The 17,621-nt window shown below is 34.1% G+C and overlaps 1 protein-coding gene across 4 annotated transcripts; it reads right to left on the reverse strand.

The window, feature by feature from the left end:
- Positions 1-97: 97 nt before the first annotated feature.
- On the reverse strand, positions 98-7,161 carry BAM2 (beta-amylase 2). 4 transcript variants are annotated; one of them, XM_059599805.1, is made up of 9 exons: positions 6,550-7,161; positions 5,835-5,912; positions 5,413-5,616; positions 4,353-4,547; positions 3,718-3,882; positions 3,242-3,502; positions 2,858-3,076; positions 2,176-2,395; positions 98-403 (listed from the first exon to the last, which is right to left on the reverse strand). In XM_059599805.1, exons 1-9 carry the CDS (start codon positions 6,832-6,834, stop codon positions 381-383), a joined length of 1,650 nt encoding a protein of 549 aa, XP_059455788.1. In that variant the 5' UTR covers positions 6,835-7,161; the 3' UTR covers positions 98-380. The 4 variants fall into 4 exon arrangements, with proteins under 4 accessions (XP_059455788.1, XP_059455792.1, XP_059455790.1 ...); XM_059599809.1 differs by lacking the exon at positions 5,835-5,912 and having other exon boundaries at positions 5,413-5,767; positions 6,550-6,642; XM_059599807.1 differs by lacking the exon at positions 5,835-5,912 and having other exon boundaries at positions 5,413-5,770; positions 6,550-6,642.
- Positions 7,162-17,621: the final 10,460 nt, after the last annotated feature.

A 17,621-nucleotide genomic window follows, 5' to 3' on the forward strand; every position in this document is an offset into this window, starting at 1 on the left:
TATAAAAAGAGCTAGAACAGGGGAAATACAAATCAAAGAAAGTAAACTTAAAAAAGAAAAAAAGAAAAAAAAAGGTCTTTGGCTAGGAAAAATTGAATACAGCTAACAAAATAGCATTACATAAAAAGTACCTCAATTAACTCAGAATTTAAAAAGAAGTATTAGGCTTGTAGCTGCATCATGTCCACCATTTTAGTTAACACTCCTGAAAATTGAAGTGAAACTGTCTGCAACATTAAGAGAAGCATTCCGTTATTTCAGTACACAGGCATCAAACCATGCACAGGAGTGCGAAATTTATCCATATCATTCTCCTAAGCAGCAGCAGCAACTTGGCCATCTGCACCCTGAAATTTGGTGTGCTTTTTGTTTGGATTAACTTAAAGATCAGAAACTGGTTCCCCTGCAAGTGGAAGTGAGGTAGGGGTAACTATCAAATCTCCACAGAAAAATATGAGGATTTATGTTCTTGTAGAAACAACCAAATGCTCCAGATCATGTCACTCAGTGACCTCAAATGGACGCATCTACAATCACCAATAAAGAGCACATGTTCGTGCGGTGACTACATTCTATGCATTGATGAAGTAGACACACAAGAGATATCTTATGAAAATGAAGGAGCTATTGATGCTTCAAATTGCATAAGAATATATTAAGCTGACTATGAAGTTCATGAAAGATGACACTGGTATGCCTAGTTGACAGGGATTTCAAGCATCGGACTTGTTTCAGATTTGACTGTAAGGCAGTTGGAGTATACAAAATCTGAAAGGGTGGAAACTTGTCTTCAAAGAACAGTTGGAAATGCTGCTTAATGATACTGACCCATCACATCGTAAATATGACATCAAAAGAATGTCTATGCACACTAAATACCACTCATAAAGTCTTTAAAAAAAAGGGCACTCCTGGGGCTTCAGGTAACTGTAGTTGATACCATACAAATCAACAAAGATTCATGAATTAAACTATTGGTTTCAACTGTCTCCAAGGCGAATGGCGAGAAAGGTTTAGACACAAAACACACATGGGCCTCCATTCATCCAATAGACATGAAGGCATCCATAAAAATTAAAAAGCACTAAAAAGCTAACTCAGTACAAATCCAAAGAAAAACAACCATTAGCCTCTGCTCATTAGCAAAGAAGATTATTCTTATCAGTGTCTCATTGACGGTGCTAAACAGGTTAAAAGCAAAAGAAATTGTTTATTGGGGTTGGAAAACATGCATGATCATTGAAAAATATCAACCTATATTTAGTTGACTTAAAGGGATAATTCAAGTGGGTGACCCCAAACATGCAGGATAAAGCTTTGCCAAATAAACTTTAACCAAACATAGAAGTGTGTATTGAAGTAATCTTAATCTCAAGGTACATAATGCAATCAAGAATATGAAAATTGGGCCCCTGCATAAGTACCATCATGGCCCATCATTGCTAAAAGACTAGTGATCAGCAACTGGAGGGGCATGGAAATTAACTGGATAGAGATTGGAAAATCGATTCTTACAAGGGCTTTTTTACCATGTAAGGTAATAGTAGAATCTTCCTGGAATCCAGAATGGATGTGTTTAGAGGTGGGAAATATACCCACCCAACCAAGCTGACCTGACAAGAAATTTTGGGTTCCAACAGGTGTCAGCTTGGGATTCGTAAGAATTTTTAGTTACCGACAGAGGTCAGATCGGAATACAACAACAGGGGGTCATTTTCCAACCCCAACCCCAACTTAACCTGACAAGATCTCTCCCTCTCTCTCCCTCTCAAATTCCAGATATGGCAGCAATCCTACCGCCAAATCTAGCAGCATTCTGGTTGCAGGGTATGAGATCTCACAACCTCACCATCAAATCTGGAGACGATCAGACTATGGGGTGCAAGATCTTGTAGCTCCACCGCCACCTAGCCACCGAACCAACGGCCAATGGTGTTGGCTCAATTTGGCATCCCCTGAGTCATAGGTTAGAGTTGGTATCAAGATGCCCCGCTTCCAACCTCCTGCGAGTTGGTAATTGGATCCGATTGGGTCGGTACCCACCCTAGATGTGTTGTATGTATCTTATATGGGCTTGCCAAGGGTAAGACTTACCACAAATAAAAGGTTAAAGAAACACTGTCGCAAAGACTGAATGATGTTGAAAGAGAAGAGGGGCGGAAGTGGAAGGCTTACCGTGCATTCTCTTGACAAATCGTTCAAACTCCATGAAGTTGTCTCTCTCCATGAGGACTGGGCTGAGCCTGAGGTAGGTAAAAGCAGATAAATGTCTTCCATCTGGATCAGTCAGGGGTTTGGCATTTTCCAGTATCTTATTGTAGCCTTCTCTATCATGGCAAGAAAGAGCATTCTCACTAGCCACTGGAATGCAAACATCCCACGCAGCATTCAGCACCTGGAAATAAATATAGTTTGCTTATGGTTAAAAAATCTAAAAGATTTACCGAACATAATGTAACTTACAAGCAGACTGGAAATGGATCTGCTCCAGATCCGTCATTGGTTGTTAATTAAGCATTCCACATTCCACTACATTGTACCAAAGTTAAATCTGAAGTAAATTAAACCCTAATCGAGTTTGTACATATTGTAATTCAAAAAGAATAGCATGACCGGCATACAGTGTCTCCAAAATAATTTCAATGTGAGCAAAGGGTCTTAAGACTCAAACCACATGAGATTTTGACTGAAATATCTTCATCAAAATGATCCCATGCCCTGTTCTTAGCACCAACAGTCTCCACATTGAACTAAAGATACATCCAATTTTCCAGCAAGGGGGCCCTTTTCAGCAGAGGGTATAAAACTACTATACCTAGTAAGCAGAAAATGGAATATAATTTCTGCACAGACCTACCTGCCAAACTAATCCCTCTGGGTCTGCCAGTGCTTCAGGAAAATCCTCGTGCTGATCTAATGTGCGCAATTCAACGCATGTGAAGTTAAGAGCAGCCCCATGCTTTTTTAACATTGCCGCAATTGGAGCATAACCATCACGATTCGAGGGGTTGTAAAATCCAGCAGTCAGCTCAGCAGCATGACTGGCTGTCTTGTACCACCAATGTATACCTGATACCTACTTATCAATCAAGAAAAGCAAAGGTTCTTTAATAGCAAACATTATAAGAAATAAATTTCATATTGTGATTTTCATTTTTACCACATATAAATAAATAAACAAATAATCACTGCATTAGTTAAACAGGGAAAAAAAAATATTATTTCTACAAAAGTGAATCACCTTTGCAGCAATGGAAGTGCCTTCAAAAGCTAAATTGGCTAGACCAAGTACACGTTCGCCATGATCAATCAATACTCGAGAGTACCAGTTAAGAAAGAATCTGCCATAATAGCTATCATATTCACCTCCATCGCAAAAGAACCCAGTCTCATGTGGTGTGGAATTATAAGAACCTGCGTTATCTGGTCCTCTGGCCCAAAGTGAATGTCCTCTTGCTTCTGCTGCTTTCGTAAGACTCTTCATCAAGTATTTATCATAGGACTGAACTGAATAGGTTGTGTCAATGCACAAAGAATTTAATATCTTTTATGAAATTAGCTAAAAATGGTGACAGTGAAACAAGATCATGTCTATAGAATATGTTGAAGCACATCTAATTAACCATTTTGTGATGCAATCACTATTTATGGAAAACTCTGAAGTAACTAAAGACAATCATTCCAATCACCATTTATTCATCCAAAAAAGAAGAGTACCTGGAATTCACCAATACCAGGATATCTCCAACTATGCTTTTCAGGATAAGAAGGATATCGTAGCTCTCCACATGGTCCTAGTCCAACTTCAATCTCAGAGATGATTTCATCCTCAAAAAACTCGTCAAATTCAACCCGAAAGCTTCTCATGTAGTCAAAGTAAACCTGAGTTTTTTATAATAAAAAATTTAAAAACAAAACAAAACACTAAATCTTAAATCTAATGATTTATGCATCAAACAATAGAATCTGTTGTAGCTAGATATGCAAGGAGAATAAAAATTAATAGGAAAAAAGTCCAACCCTTACGTCTCAACAGCATACCCTTCAAATCTTGTCTTGAATTATATTGTGTAGAACAGAATTCTTTATATAATATGTTTTAGGCTATCTAGCTAAACAAGGATTCTATGGCTATGTATGTGTGTCTATATGTATGTATGAGCGTGTATATGTTAAGGATTAAAATAATAGATAATACATTTAGTAAATAAATATGTCTTAAGACTAAAGATTAGAGTATAAAACGGGACAGTGATAGGAAAAGGTACAAGACAGTATTTCTTAAACTTAAAAACTGCTAACAGAAAGATTGAGATCTAATATAGCTTAACAATCATATTTAAATGCAATACCTCAACTGCTGTCCGGCCTTTTAAGACCCGTTCCTTATCAATTCCCCATGAGAGGCATTCAGGATTGCGCCTTCCTTCTCTATCAGTGAAATATATGTCAGGATTGCTTTGACCAATTTCTGTCACCCAACGGGGGAGCGGATTATGTACATCATCACCAACATTACCTCCACATTCATGAAAAGACATTACAACCTGAACCATTTTGTATTAAATGGTAATCAGGTCCAGCATGAGGATGCAAAAGAGAAATAGCAGGGAATAATCCTCATGAAAATGATTTTAGCTCTTACTTTGATATCAAGCTTATTAGTGGTTCTCAACAACAATGTTAGAACAAGTTTCCGTCAGCATAAACTTTCATCTATTTGTTTGTTGAAAATTATGTTAGTTTCTACTAAGATAATTCTTATGATGTTAATATTTTTAGTTATTTTTCAGCATGTCATTGTGGATTCTCTTTCTTTTTGCTCCTCTACAGAGGCCCATATATAAAGGTCTCATTGGTTTGGGGAGAGAGAGAGAGAATTCATAGTAAGCTGAACTATGGGTGGCCATTGTCTAATATCTCCCCATGGCCTTTCCCCTCTGAAAGCGTATATATGTATCAGTCACTCTTAAGCTGTTTTTGCAATCACCAAACATCTGTAGTTTGGACTTTTTCCTTTCTTTCTTTTTTGTGTCTTTGAATTTATCCCAATTTACTTCTCCCTTGGAACCAATTTAATCTGCATTCAACATCAAATCAGCACATTATACTCCTCATGTTACAGAAGAGCTTTAAACTGCTTATATGTTTAATTGTAGTCATACATAACATCAGGTGATTCATTAGCATCCCACTAGAACACTTAACAGCATTCACTTCTCTAAATCAACCCGCATCCAACACAGTTTGATGGCTGTAAAGTAAAAACAGTAATTGTTTCACCCTTTCTTTCTATCTACACACAAAACAAAAAGTGCAAGCAAAGAAACATTTTACACAACTAAAGCACAGATGTAATGATTGAAAAAGCTTGAACAAGCATAGAAACAACATAGAGTATATACTGCTCACCTGCAACTTGAGCTTAAGCTCACGCACAATCTGAAAGAGCCTTTTGTAGCCACTCCAATTATATACCTGTGGATCATCTGCCTCTACGATTCCCCACCAGCAATCGACCATAACACCATCAACATTGATTGACTTCAAGGTTCTTAGCTGATTGAGAAGACCTTCAGGATCCACCAACTCGCAATTCATATTAATGATGCCCAGCTGCCACTCCCCCATTGTAATACATGAGAATAACTTAAAAACTATGTAGCCATGAGAGGCAATTAGGTAATACTCCCAAGTAATTTTTTTTGGAAAATAAATTGCTCTCCCACATAGAAAACAAGCGACCATAGAGTAGATATTAGCGGACCTGCTGAAAAAAAATGGAAATACAACTACATCCAGTTAGAGAACAGGAGTATAATTAGAAGACTCACTGGTAGCATCACATATACAGGAACATAAGGAGTGCCAGCAAAGTCTCGCTCGAGCAACTCCTGGGGTGTGCTTACAGCCTATCAAAAAACAAAAGGAAAAAAGATCCAAAAAAATGGCATGACAATCATCATAACAGCAAACCAACTAATCCAAAACTCAACAAGGTCACCAACAACTTCTAAACCTCAATGTGTAACATGGTTCTCTTCCAACAATTTCTGTAACCATTTCACCTTACCTGATCTCATCATGATTCTTTTTTCTTTGTTATTCTTTTAACTATTTTCTTTTAATTCTACAAATAAGTTCATCAACCTTCACCAGCATTCTAAAGTTCAACATCCAGAATTTAACAAGATCCACGTGCCTACAAATTTAAACTTCTTAAAAATTTAAACATATTAATACACCTCTCTGCCGCCCATTGTCTCTAACTTACAAAAAGAGGTCATCCACTCATATTTGCGGCACAAAACAATACAAGAACATTAGTTTTAATCTGTCTTCCACTATCATCCCTGTGGGCAAATCAATATAAATCCAATACAATATGATGTTTATCATTCACCAAAGAATACAAAGTTTGTCGCCCCAATTGCTAAGACAGCACTACCCTACACCTAATAACCCAATCACGAAACCAAGAATCACTAACAAGAAAATTGGAAACTCAAAAAATGCAATCATTTGAAATAGAAGAAACTAAAGTGTTACCTGCTTGTCATCTACAGCATCCACGGAATCACCCTCTTGAGGGTAATCCTCAGTTCTCTCTTCTCTCTCTCTCTCCATGGCCCAAGTACGAGACCGAGCGCTAGACGGTCCAAAGCAACCCTTCAAGCCGCACGAATTGAAGTCCACTGAGCTCCGAAACCCTAAGGAAACTTGCAAAGAAGCCGAAAGGGTTTGAGAATTTCGCAGCGACGAAGCCGTAGTCGCAGTAGAAGATGCAGTAGGAGGCCTAAGGCTATGGAAGACTTGAATCAACGAAGTCGCCATTCTCAGACTGTTCTCAAAGAGAAGTTGGAAATAGAAACACCTTTTCAAACCTTTGTTTGGTTACAAGGAAAATCAGCAACTTTCCTGAGAAAGAGTTAGTGTCTTTTTTTGTTTTTGTTTTTTGATCAATGAGAAAGAAAGAAAGAGATAATGTCGTATAATTGTAAACCGTAAAGAGGAACTTTCACTTGAAGCTGCTGAGTAGAGAGATGGAGATATTTTAGTTAAAATTCATGGGGGTATTCATTTGCTTTGCCGTCAATTTCGCAACATTTTCTCTCGGGAACCAAACAATAGCTAGAGAAAGTGGCGGGGAACAGAACCCGTTGAGAGGGTGCTGGATCCGAGATTTTTTTTTTTTTTTGGAAAAATATAATTTAGCCCCAAAACTATCTTCTTTTTCATTTTAGCTCCTAATATTTAAAAAGTGATAAAGTAACCTCCAAACTATCAAAAAATTACAATTTAACCACTTTGTTAGTAAATATCGTCAAATATGATGAAAAATGCAAAACGACGTCGTTTTTTGAGGTTGAGTTACTAAAATGCCATTTTGAAAAAAAAAATCAATTTAAAAAATGCACACCAATAACAACGTCGTTTAAAAAAAAAAAAAAAAAAATGGTGATTTAGGGGTGGCTCGGCCAACGAGCCACCCCCGGGCCTGTGGGGTCGCCGCTCAGCCACCCCCACAGGCCTAGGGTCACCGCCCAGCCACCCCCACAGGCCTGGGGTGGCTCAGCCGGCCAACCCAATAGCCCAGCCACCCCCATGGCCTTCTAGCCACCCCTAAAGCACCATTTTTTTTTTTTCCCCTCAAAATGATGTTGTTTTGGGAGGTTTTTTTTTTTTTATTGTTTTTTTTTAAAAAAAATGGTATTTTAGTAACTTAACATTGTCAAAACGATGTAGTATTAAATTTTTCATCTTATTTGATAGTAATAACTAACGGAGTTGCCAAATTATAACTAATTGGTAGTTTTGAGCTACTTTATCACTTTTTGAACATTAAATGCTAAATAAAAACATTTGATAGTTTGGAAGTTAAATTATATTTTTCCTTTATTATTTTTATTAAAAAAAAAAAAAGACCATTCTCCACGGTACAATATGGCAGGGGAGTCTATTTTGGGCTGGGGTGCAAGAGGGGCTTGGGCTTAATTTCAATTTGCCAACTATTTGGGGCCTCAATTTTCTTTTGGTACATTTGAGAAAAGGGCCTAAAATTATGTCAGAAAAATGCTTTAAAGCAAACACAACCCAAAACATCATTGTAATTACTCCATGGGCCCTGGGCTCAATGATGCCTGGAATCTGTCAAACTCCCATCATTTAAGTACAATCAATAAAGTCTGTTGTACAAGCGGTTGCAGATGCAGTTATTGTCTCTAATTGGATCTATATGGATTGCAATCGTATTGAGAGGTTATCATTTTTAGGTAACTGTATGTGTCCGTCTAGATGGCCGGCCAGTTATTAATTGCTAACCGTGTGATTATTGAATGCAAAAACGCCCTGCCAACCGCCTATTAGGTAATGGGCATTTTTTTTTGGCCTTTACTAACCGCTAACTGTATCATTTCAGTTTACGAAAATAAATTCAATAAAAACATCATGTATGTTTTTTATTTAATAAAATCATAACAATTTTTTAACTCGAAAATAAGTATTTACAATATTAATATCACTGATCGAGACTACAATTTAACAGTTCTGCTTGTCTTCAAGGGATAGTTCAATTGGTTGTGAATCACGCTTCATGAAGTAGAGGTCACTAGTTCGAATCCCTCTTCCCCTTTCCTTTGTTTGAAAATGTAAAAATAAATAAATAAATAATCCTACTATCCGAGTCCCAAGCATGCTAAAGTTTTTAGCATGTAACTCAAGACAACTTTTATCTTGGCAGGGGAAAAAAAAAAACTGTCGGTGGCAAATTAATTAAAAAAAACTAATTGCTTACATTATTCATTTGCATATGGTCACGAGGAGACTCTCGATGATCAGCAAAGTTCTTGGCCTATTAGAAAATGTCTAAAAAAATAAAAAATAAGAGTATTAAATTATTCCTTCCATGTGAAAGCCACGTGATCAGAATTCAGAATAATTTTTTTTTCTATGATATTTTTTATATGAATTGAATATTCATCATGATTAATCATTTAATCATGTGTGGTTGGTTCTTGGACCAATTTCAGAAGTTATTTTATGATTGTAATTTAATATTTGTATTTAATTTTGTGAATAATATTTGGTGATAAATATAATAAAAAATAAATAATATAACATTATTTACACTATAAAATATAATAATCATGACCATAAAAAAGAGAATCGCTTGGGAGTTGGAAAAGTTAATGAAAAGAAAAGGAAACTTGGAAATTTAGTTAGAGAATTTAATAATATTTGTTTAAGGAAGGGAAGGAATTTTTAATTACTCAAGCAATGATTTATTTACATTATCCTTTTTACTTTTCCAACACAAAATGCAGGTAGCAGGCTTATCAATAAAGACATTACATTTTTTTTACTTTATGAATCTAATAATTTTGTCACTAACATAGACAAGTAATTAATTATGCTTCAATAAAATCATTTGTTGAACATCTTGGTTCCTGGCTCCTGGCTCCTGCATTGTCTGTTTACATGTCATATCCTTATGAAATATTAATTTCATCTAAGTTATAACAAATTAACTTGGAAACAAATCTATACAAAAAAAAAACTAAATGCGCTTTTGAATTAAAGATTTGGGTTTTCTAAATTATATGATTTTGGGTCATTTCAATTGATATGTAGGTATGCTTCTTACAACTATTCGTACTTAGGTGATGTTTAGGTGATGTTTGGTACGTGAAATATATGTGAAAAAATCATTATTCTTTAAATTGAGGAATGATGAATAGTTTCTCAATTTAAGAAACCGTTATTCTTCTATGGGCAATAGAAATGGTTATTCTAAGTGTTATAATAGATTTAAGACAGGAGAATTACAAAACCCACTTGTTTTGTATAATCTAAAATACAAATCCCATGTACCCAAAACGAACATGCCCCATAGCCTTCAACAGCTTCCTTCTAGTTTACTGTAATACCTTTTCTGCAACAACCTCTTAACCGTGGTTGTTGCCTTCATCGCTTGGGACTCTTTACCGAGTCCTTTTGCCACTTATTATTGCCTTATGCTACCCTTGGAAATGCCTGACTTGTTTATGATTCTTTTGAGATCATGAATGAAACCATTACCTATTATTGTCTGTTATTGTTACCATCTTTATACTACGTTTTTTATTTGGGCGTTGTTGTTAGGGTGCCTACCCTTTTGTTATTAGACGATCCATTGTAACTCGCTTCCCCTTATTTGAATAAAAATAAATAAAAAATAAGCCCCACATCCTGCCTATCTCACACGGTCTAAATTTCACAAAAAAAGAAATTCTATGAGTACCAAATTTTTTTATCAAAATACAAGTACCAAAATAATGTAAAGTAAACAAAAAAAAAAATTTAAATTAGTGATATCTGAAGAAAATAATATAAAATTTATTCATTAGTACTCTTATAATTTTTTTTTTTTATTAATTGTTTTCATCGTCTCCTTCGCTTCATCTTGATATTCATATTCTAATAATTAAAAAAAAAAAAAAAAAATTCACAAAATTCTAGGAGCTAATAATAAGGAATTTGGCCGGATTAAGATGTGTCGGGATAGATCCGGACGGAACGGGATGAAGTGCATCTCAGTAATACGACGGGCTCACTCTGTAAAAGTAGTAATATCGTCATGATAAACAAAAAAAAAGGTCTTTTTTCCGATTGAAAAAGATGTTGACCAATCTTTTGTGCTGTTTTCTCACGTGCTAATTCTCGAATATCGTGACACTATTAATAATATATATATATAATATATCGGTGGTACTAATTATTATGATAGAAAACGAGGTTGTCTAATCGATGCACTCATAAATGTCCTTGTCTTTATTCCATTCAATATCATCTATTCATCCTTTCTGTTAACGAATTAATTAATTAACTAAAATTTAAAACTGCTCCAAATCTCGAGTACTGCTTAATTTCTTTTGGAAATTAATGGAAAATTTTAAATAACTTGCCTTTTGTACCTATTTTTTTTTTATTTTTTTATTTTTTTTACATGTCCGTGTGTAAGAGTAGTTAATTCTTTTTTTTTTTCAAATTTTTTCTATGTCCTTGCCCTTTGTACTTGTTTGGTTGGTTTATAAATACGAGTTAATTAAAAAAAAATTGTAGTTAAAATGTTTGAATTTGGCTTACCTTGCATGAAAAAAATACTAAAGATTTAATGCGAAAAAATAATCAAAACTACTAGAATATTAGAAGAAAAGTCAATTATTTTTTCACTGCTCAACTAAAGCCTAGCCGCCTAAGGAAAAAACACAAAGGAGAGAATAACGACTTTTCCTTCTCTTGATAGTAGTGCTTGGTGTCTTTTTTGTAGTCTTTTTTTGGGTCTCCGTTTTGGTGGTTTTGGAGTCTCGCATGCCGGAGTATATTCTCACTCGCCGACGCGTGGATCTCACATGTCAAGTCCACACAAGAGGAAAGAGAGAGAATTCGAACTAATGACTTCCACTTCATAAAGTATGGTCTCAAGCCGATTAAATTACTCGAGACAACCCATATTTTTGGATAGACTCATAGAGAAAGACATTTCTCCATTTTGCTCGATACAAGATTTTCCTTTCCACCAAGTGTCTTTTTCATTTTTAATGTGGATAGAAAAAGTGATATATAGAAAGTATTATATATATATATATATATATATATATATATGGTGAAGGGGGGGGGGGGGGGGTGGAGGGGGGGGGCAAGATCTAGGAACAAGACAAAGACATAAGACAGATATGTTAGGGTTTCCACGTCAATCGTACTATAATGGGTTACTGTTTTAATTTAAATTAATCTCGCATTGTTAGGTAAACGACACTTTGATAAACAACCTACGAAACTATATATATATGAGCCATAATATATGCTTTCACAGTAATCCGTCCACATGCATACATGCAAATACAGTAAGAAAAATTTACAGTTTTGCCATTTTTTATTTTTTTTAATGAATATGAGGACAAACATATATATATATATATATATATATATATATATATATATATATATATATTATTTCTCATATATAGACCAATCACTCATTCTCATATGTGATCCCGTGATTGTCTGGAATTTTATTTTTTTCTCTGAGACTTTTCCTCTGCTTTGTTTTGTTCTTTGAATACATGAAACCCACAACAAAGAGAACAGAAACACAGCAAGAAACAAAGGCCGAGGAAGGAGACGAAAATAATGGGGGCATCCGAAAATAAAGGCCATAAGAAATGGTCGGTACTCACTGCGAGGATTTTGAAACAACCACTTGGACTCTATATGTAATCCGTCTTCCACTCTTCCTCCCACAAATCTGGAGATATATATACGTTAAAACATATCATATACACGGGAAACTTACGAGTCTCAAATTAAAACAGTAATATGTTTGGATTAATTAATGAAAAATAATTGGTGTCAATATTTTGTCTATAATTTTGCTCATATTACAAACTAAGTTAACTAACCATTAAAATTGTGGACTCGATATAAGTCAGTGATGGACTTCACAAATTTATAGTTGATCTATTAAGAGTGTGTTTTGAATTGCGGTTTCAATAAGTCTTGAAATTGCTACTTTTTAAAATCGCAAAGCTGTTTGATAAAACATGTTAAAAAATATTTTTTTATCAAATATTTGTTATGCGAAATCGTGATTTTGGTTTAAAGTCACGCTTTTTCAAATAAGCACCTCCTAACCTCCTTATAGAAATCACAGATTTTTTTTCCTATTTTAAATTAAGTACTTTTTAAATCTCAATGCTAAACGCCTTACGTTTTGCGATATCTTTTAAAAACGCAGATTATTATTGTAAAATCGCAATCTCAAACACACCCTAAATTTGTAGGATCAGGATTCCCTACAATTTCTTTAAAATTGTAGATTCTCAAATTATGTAATTTATACAATTTTTAGGCATTGAAACGCTTGAAAAATGCTACATTCAAAAAAGTGGCAATTTTGTGATTTGGAGGTGGCTGAACCACTCAAAGTGATTCGGCCACCTCAAATGCATAATTTGGGGTGACCGAACCACTCTTATGGCCATAAGAGTGGTTCCGTAAGGATGGTTCGGTGTCAGACCAAATTTAAGAATGGTCGAACAGACCTAAAGCCATTAGGATTGGGTGGCCGAACCATCCACTTTGAGTGGTTCAGTCACCTCAAACCATGCCAATAAATTTTTATTTTATTTTATTTTGCTTTATTGTATGTCGTGATTGGTGTCTACATTCATTTTAAATAAACGAGTCGCAAAAAAAAAGAAAAAGGAATTGCATGGGATCTCAACGTGTTAGTTTATATCCCCTACAATTTGAACATGCATGTACATCTTTGGACTTTTGCATGTGGGGTTATATGGAAGCAAAGGAAAGGGAAGTTCGTCTGTAACAAGCACAACGGGAAAATTAGAAGACCAAAAAGAGGATTAAGGGAAGAAACTGATAATTAAACACCCACAGTACTTGGCTGCAAGCAAGAAAGAAAAAGTCTTACCTGAAAATTAAGAAAAACCTCAATTTTTTTATTAAATTATTCTGCGCACATAAAGTAATCTAGCTAGTTTATTCCATTGAGACCCGATTATTCCGACAAGAAATTGAATCATTTCATTTGAAAGGAATGGAACACCACACCTCTATATATATCAGATAAAAAATACAGAGGAGGGAATGGAGTGGAATGTGTTTAATTGAGGATAAATTATAAAAATGTCAAAATAAAGTTTTTATTCCATCTAATTTATAGTTGTAATCAAGTGGAGTCGAATATTAAAGTTAAATTTAGTTCTTTTATTATTATTATTATTATTTTTTTAATTTTTTCGAGTCCGAGTCGAGCTAGAGCTCATCATTAAGATAGGTTACATGTTAAAGAAAACTTTGAGCTTGTTAATTTATTCAATTCTCATATAAAATAAATATCATAGACCATGGTTGTTTATGAATTTTTCCAATAAATTTGTACTAATTATTAGTTATTTAATTATGAGTAATGATATGAACCATCTTTTTATTCTCTATTTATCCTCATAATGCTAATGTGGCTTTTAAAATCACCATTGGATCAAAATTCAAGTATGATACATATAAAATTTAATGGTGATTTTAAAAGCCACATCAGCTTTAGAATGATAAAAAGAGGATAAAAAAATAGTTCCTAGCATTACTCTTTAATTATTGTTAAGATTATATCTTGAGCTAATTAGATAAACTATTTTTTTTTTTTTTAACTTCATAAAATAGACTATTTATATAACATCTTATAGTTTATCTAAAAATTTAAACAATCCAATCTTGAATACATAGCACATATTTTATAGAATTATACTATAAAGAGGAATCTCTCTTATCTTTAAAATATTTAACATTGGCTATATTTGCCAAAGGAACCCAAAAAAATCCCAAACTATTCATCTCAAAATCAAACCATAATATTCTTATTTTTTACATCACATTAATTACTTTTTATTACTATTCAAATAAAAAAATCACTATAAAACAATTTTTTTTTCTTCATTTTTTCATACATAACATTCTTACTTTTTTGGGGTAACTTCACTTTAGACCACTAAATTACCACGGATTTGACAAGTCTCCATCAAACTTCAAAACCTTTAAATTTGAACTTCTGAACTTTCAATTGCAGTCAATTTGAACCCCCCGTCAGATTTTAATTGTTAAAAGTGAGACAATAATGATGTTTATACCCCTGATTTTTTTATAAAATTCTAAATTTACCTTTAATTCCAAATTTTTAAAAATAAATAAAAACGAAAATCAGGGATATTTTGGTATTTTTAGGTATTTTCGTTAGAAATTAATGGTTAAATCTGATGGAGGGGTTCAAATTGATTGTAATTGAAAGTTCAAGGGTTCAAACTGAGAGATTTTAGAGTTTGGAGAAGGTTTGTCAAATCGCGTGGTAATTCAAGAGTGTAAAATGAAGTTACCCTTATTGTTTTTCTCATATCAATCAAATTTGCTACAGTTCTGGGTCACTTCTTTTTTCAAGTCCAATGGTAAACATAGTCATAATTTAATTACAAAGTTAGTAACAATACTATAACCACAAGTGGCGGTGTTTCGGACATTTCAGTGGCCTCAAGGCTCAGTCGGACTTGAAGAGTGTCTGCAATTCTCATCGTTTAGGTCATTCTTGTGCATTTTCCCACTTGCTCTTTTGAATATAAAATAATAATAACACTATAAAAATTATATAATACAAATTCAGTTGAGCTTAATGAAGTGAAGAGTGAAGCAAAGAAGATAATTATGGGTTGAGAGAATATCAAGTATAGGAGTCCAAACAAGGCGTCAAAAGACAAAAGGAGTGGTTGTATGCACAAGTTGACAATTCATGATGGCACCCATGTCCTTCCCTCTGGCCCCCTCCCCCCCCCCACCCCCTCTCCAATAATGAACACCCCTTGAAAATTCAAGCCATTAAAGCCTTGGTCCGCGCACCTCTGCTTCTTACCTTTTATGGCCTGCACACCCCCCTCTCTACATACATCTCTTGAGCTTCACATTTTTGTGTGACACAATGATTTACCCACCCCACTCATCATCCATCACTAACTAAATTGAAAAGGCTACTCTTATCACCACTTGCTTCCACAAGTTTATCTCCTACATCTTCAGGGCACTCCATCCGTTTCACTTGAAACATAGATCTATTTTTCAAATTTATTCTCAAATATAAAATAATTAGAATAAAGAAGATGGTATTTCATCCATGGTAGGACGTAGAGAGAACTTAAATGAAAAATGGTAAATATTACACTACACATTCATTTCACTCCATCTCACTGAGCTGATGTATCGGTGCTCATCAGTCTTATATATATATATTTTTAAAAAACAAGAGTTGATGGACATTGTTATATCAACCTAGTGAAATAAGGGTGTAGAATGTGGAGGGATCCCTAGCAATAGCTGGAAAATTGCCCATCATTTTTTTTTGAAATCCTGGCCATTGAATCTCATTCAAGGGTCTACAAGCTGCCATGTGTCCTACTAATTAAAAAAATAATATTTTATTATTTAAATTCTAAAAATAAAACATAAAACAAAATAATTAAAATAATTAAAAAATATGGGGTGGCCGGTCATCCCAATCCTAGCTGAGCCATGGGGAGTGGTCGGAGCCATCCCCAAGGACTGTTGGGGGTGGCTGAACCACCTCCTGGGGCCATGGGGGTGGCCGAAGCCACCCCCATGGCTCGGCCACCCCATATATATATATATATTTTATTTTATTTTTACAATTTAAATAATAAAATATTATTATTTTTTAATTAGTGAGATACGTGGCTGTTTGTAGATCCTTGGATAAGATTTAATGTCCAGGATTTCAAAAAAAAATTGATAGGCAATAGTCTATTGCTGGGAATCCCGATCCGTAGAATGGATTATTGCTCAACTTAAATTACGAAAATTTGCAAATATATACCATACTATTATTCCACTATGCTAACGTACGATAATATTGTCAATTCACAATTATTTTTTTTTCTAATAATGACAAATCTAAAAGTGGAGTAACAATGCCATATCATCATAATAATAGAATAATGGTGCAGTATATAGGGTTTTGGCTTAGATGCCGTTGAAAAAATTACAGGAGATCTATAGTTTTCTTCACAGTCCAAATTTAATTTCACACTTTCTCTCTCATAAAAAACTTGAAATTAAATATCAACAGTTAAAAAAGACTATTGAAGATATGCTGTAATTTTTATTTTTTACAGTAGGGCAAATCTAGCGTATTTGATTAATTACCACGTGGAAAATAATTGGAAGGGAAAGAATCTTATAAAATTAAAATTCATTATATTCCCTCCTCAAATGTATAAATTTGGAGTAAGACAGTAGTTTTGTAACATATGATAAATTTGCAGCCTCAAGACAGAGAGAATACATCTACATCACAGAGACAGTAAAAACAAAATGATAGGTTTTACTTTTTCTTAATTAACTGTGCACTGTATTATAGTATGAAGAAAGAATCTCATAGCAGCCAAAGCTCACGTGAGCACCCCACTTTAACAGTGTACTCACAGAAAAGAGTAGGATAAAAACAACAAAAGTTTTTTATTTTTTATTTTTTATCCTATTTGTGTAGGGACAAACTAGCAACGTGGTAGTTTTCTGTACCAAGAAAAAAAATAAGCTGTGATGGGAAAAGATTTGCCTTTAAGAGGACCCAAACAAGAAAAGTTACTACAATACAGCTGCAACCCGGACAATTTCCATGCCCCACCTCTCTTTACTATGCGTTAAAATTCTCTGATTTTCTTGGTGTCATATTTCAAAGACCATGATGTGATGTTCGGAGTACCTGGCCTTTGTTGATCAATAACCAAGCTCCTATAGTGTTTTTTTTTTTTTTTTTTTAAATAGTTTTATTGTCAAATTATTAATAATTTTAATGTCAGTATTGTATATTCTGACATGTCAGAGGGAATAAAGTGAAAAAAAAAAACAATTAATTTGAATATGTAAAAAAAAAAAAAAACTGCATTATTTTCTTTTGCTGGTTGTTCATTAATGAACGTCATTTACATGGAAAACATTCTTTGTTACACATTATTTTTTAAACTTTCTTGGATGAAGATAAGGTTTACATTTTGTAAACTTCATTT

This window comes from Corylus avellana, chromosome 6 (genome assembly GCF_965113065.1).
Source record: "Corylus avellana chromosome 6, dhCorAvel1.hap1.2, whole genome shotgun sequence".
Classification (NCBI taxonomy): Eukaryota; Viridiplantae; Streptophyta; class Magnoliopsida; order Fagales; family Betulaceae; genus Corylus; species Corylus avellana.

Bases quoted from the DNA above. Each gene is read 5' to 3' on its own strand.
- BAM2 (XM_059599805.1), bottom strand. From the start codon at position 6,834: ATGGCGACTTCGTTGATTCAAGTCTTCCATAGCCTTAGGCCTCCTACT. The intron at 5,617-5,834 runs GTGAGTCTTCTA...GGGGAGTGGCAG, and splicing joins CTGTATATGTGATGCTACCA to CTGGGCATCATTAATATGAA. The intron at 3,503-3,717 runs GTACTCTTCTTT...TATTCAGTTCAG, and splicing joins CTGGTATTGGTGAATTCCAG to TCCTATGATAAATACTTGAT.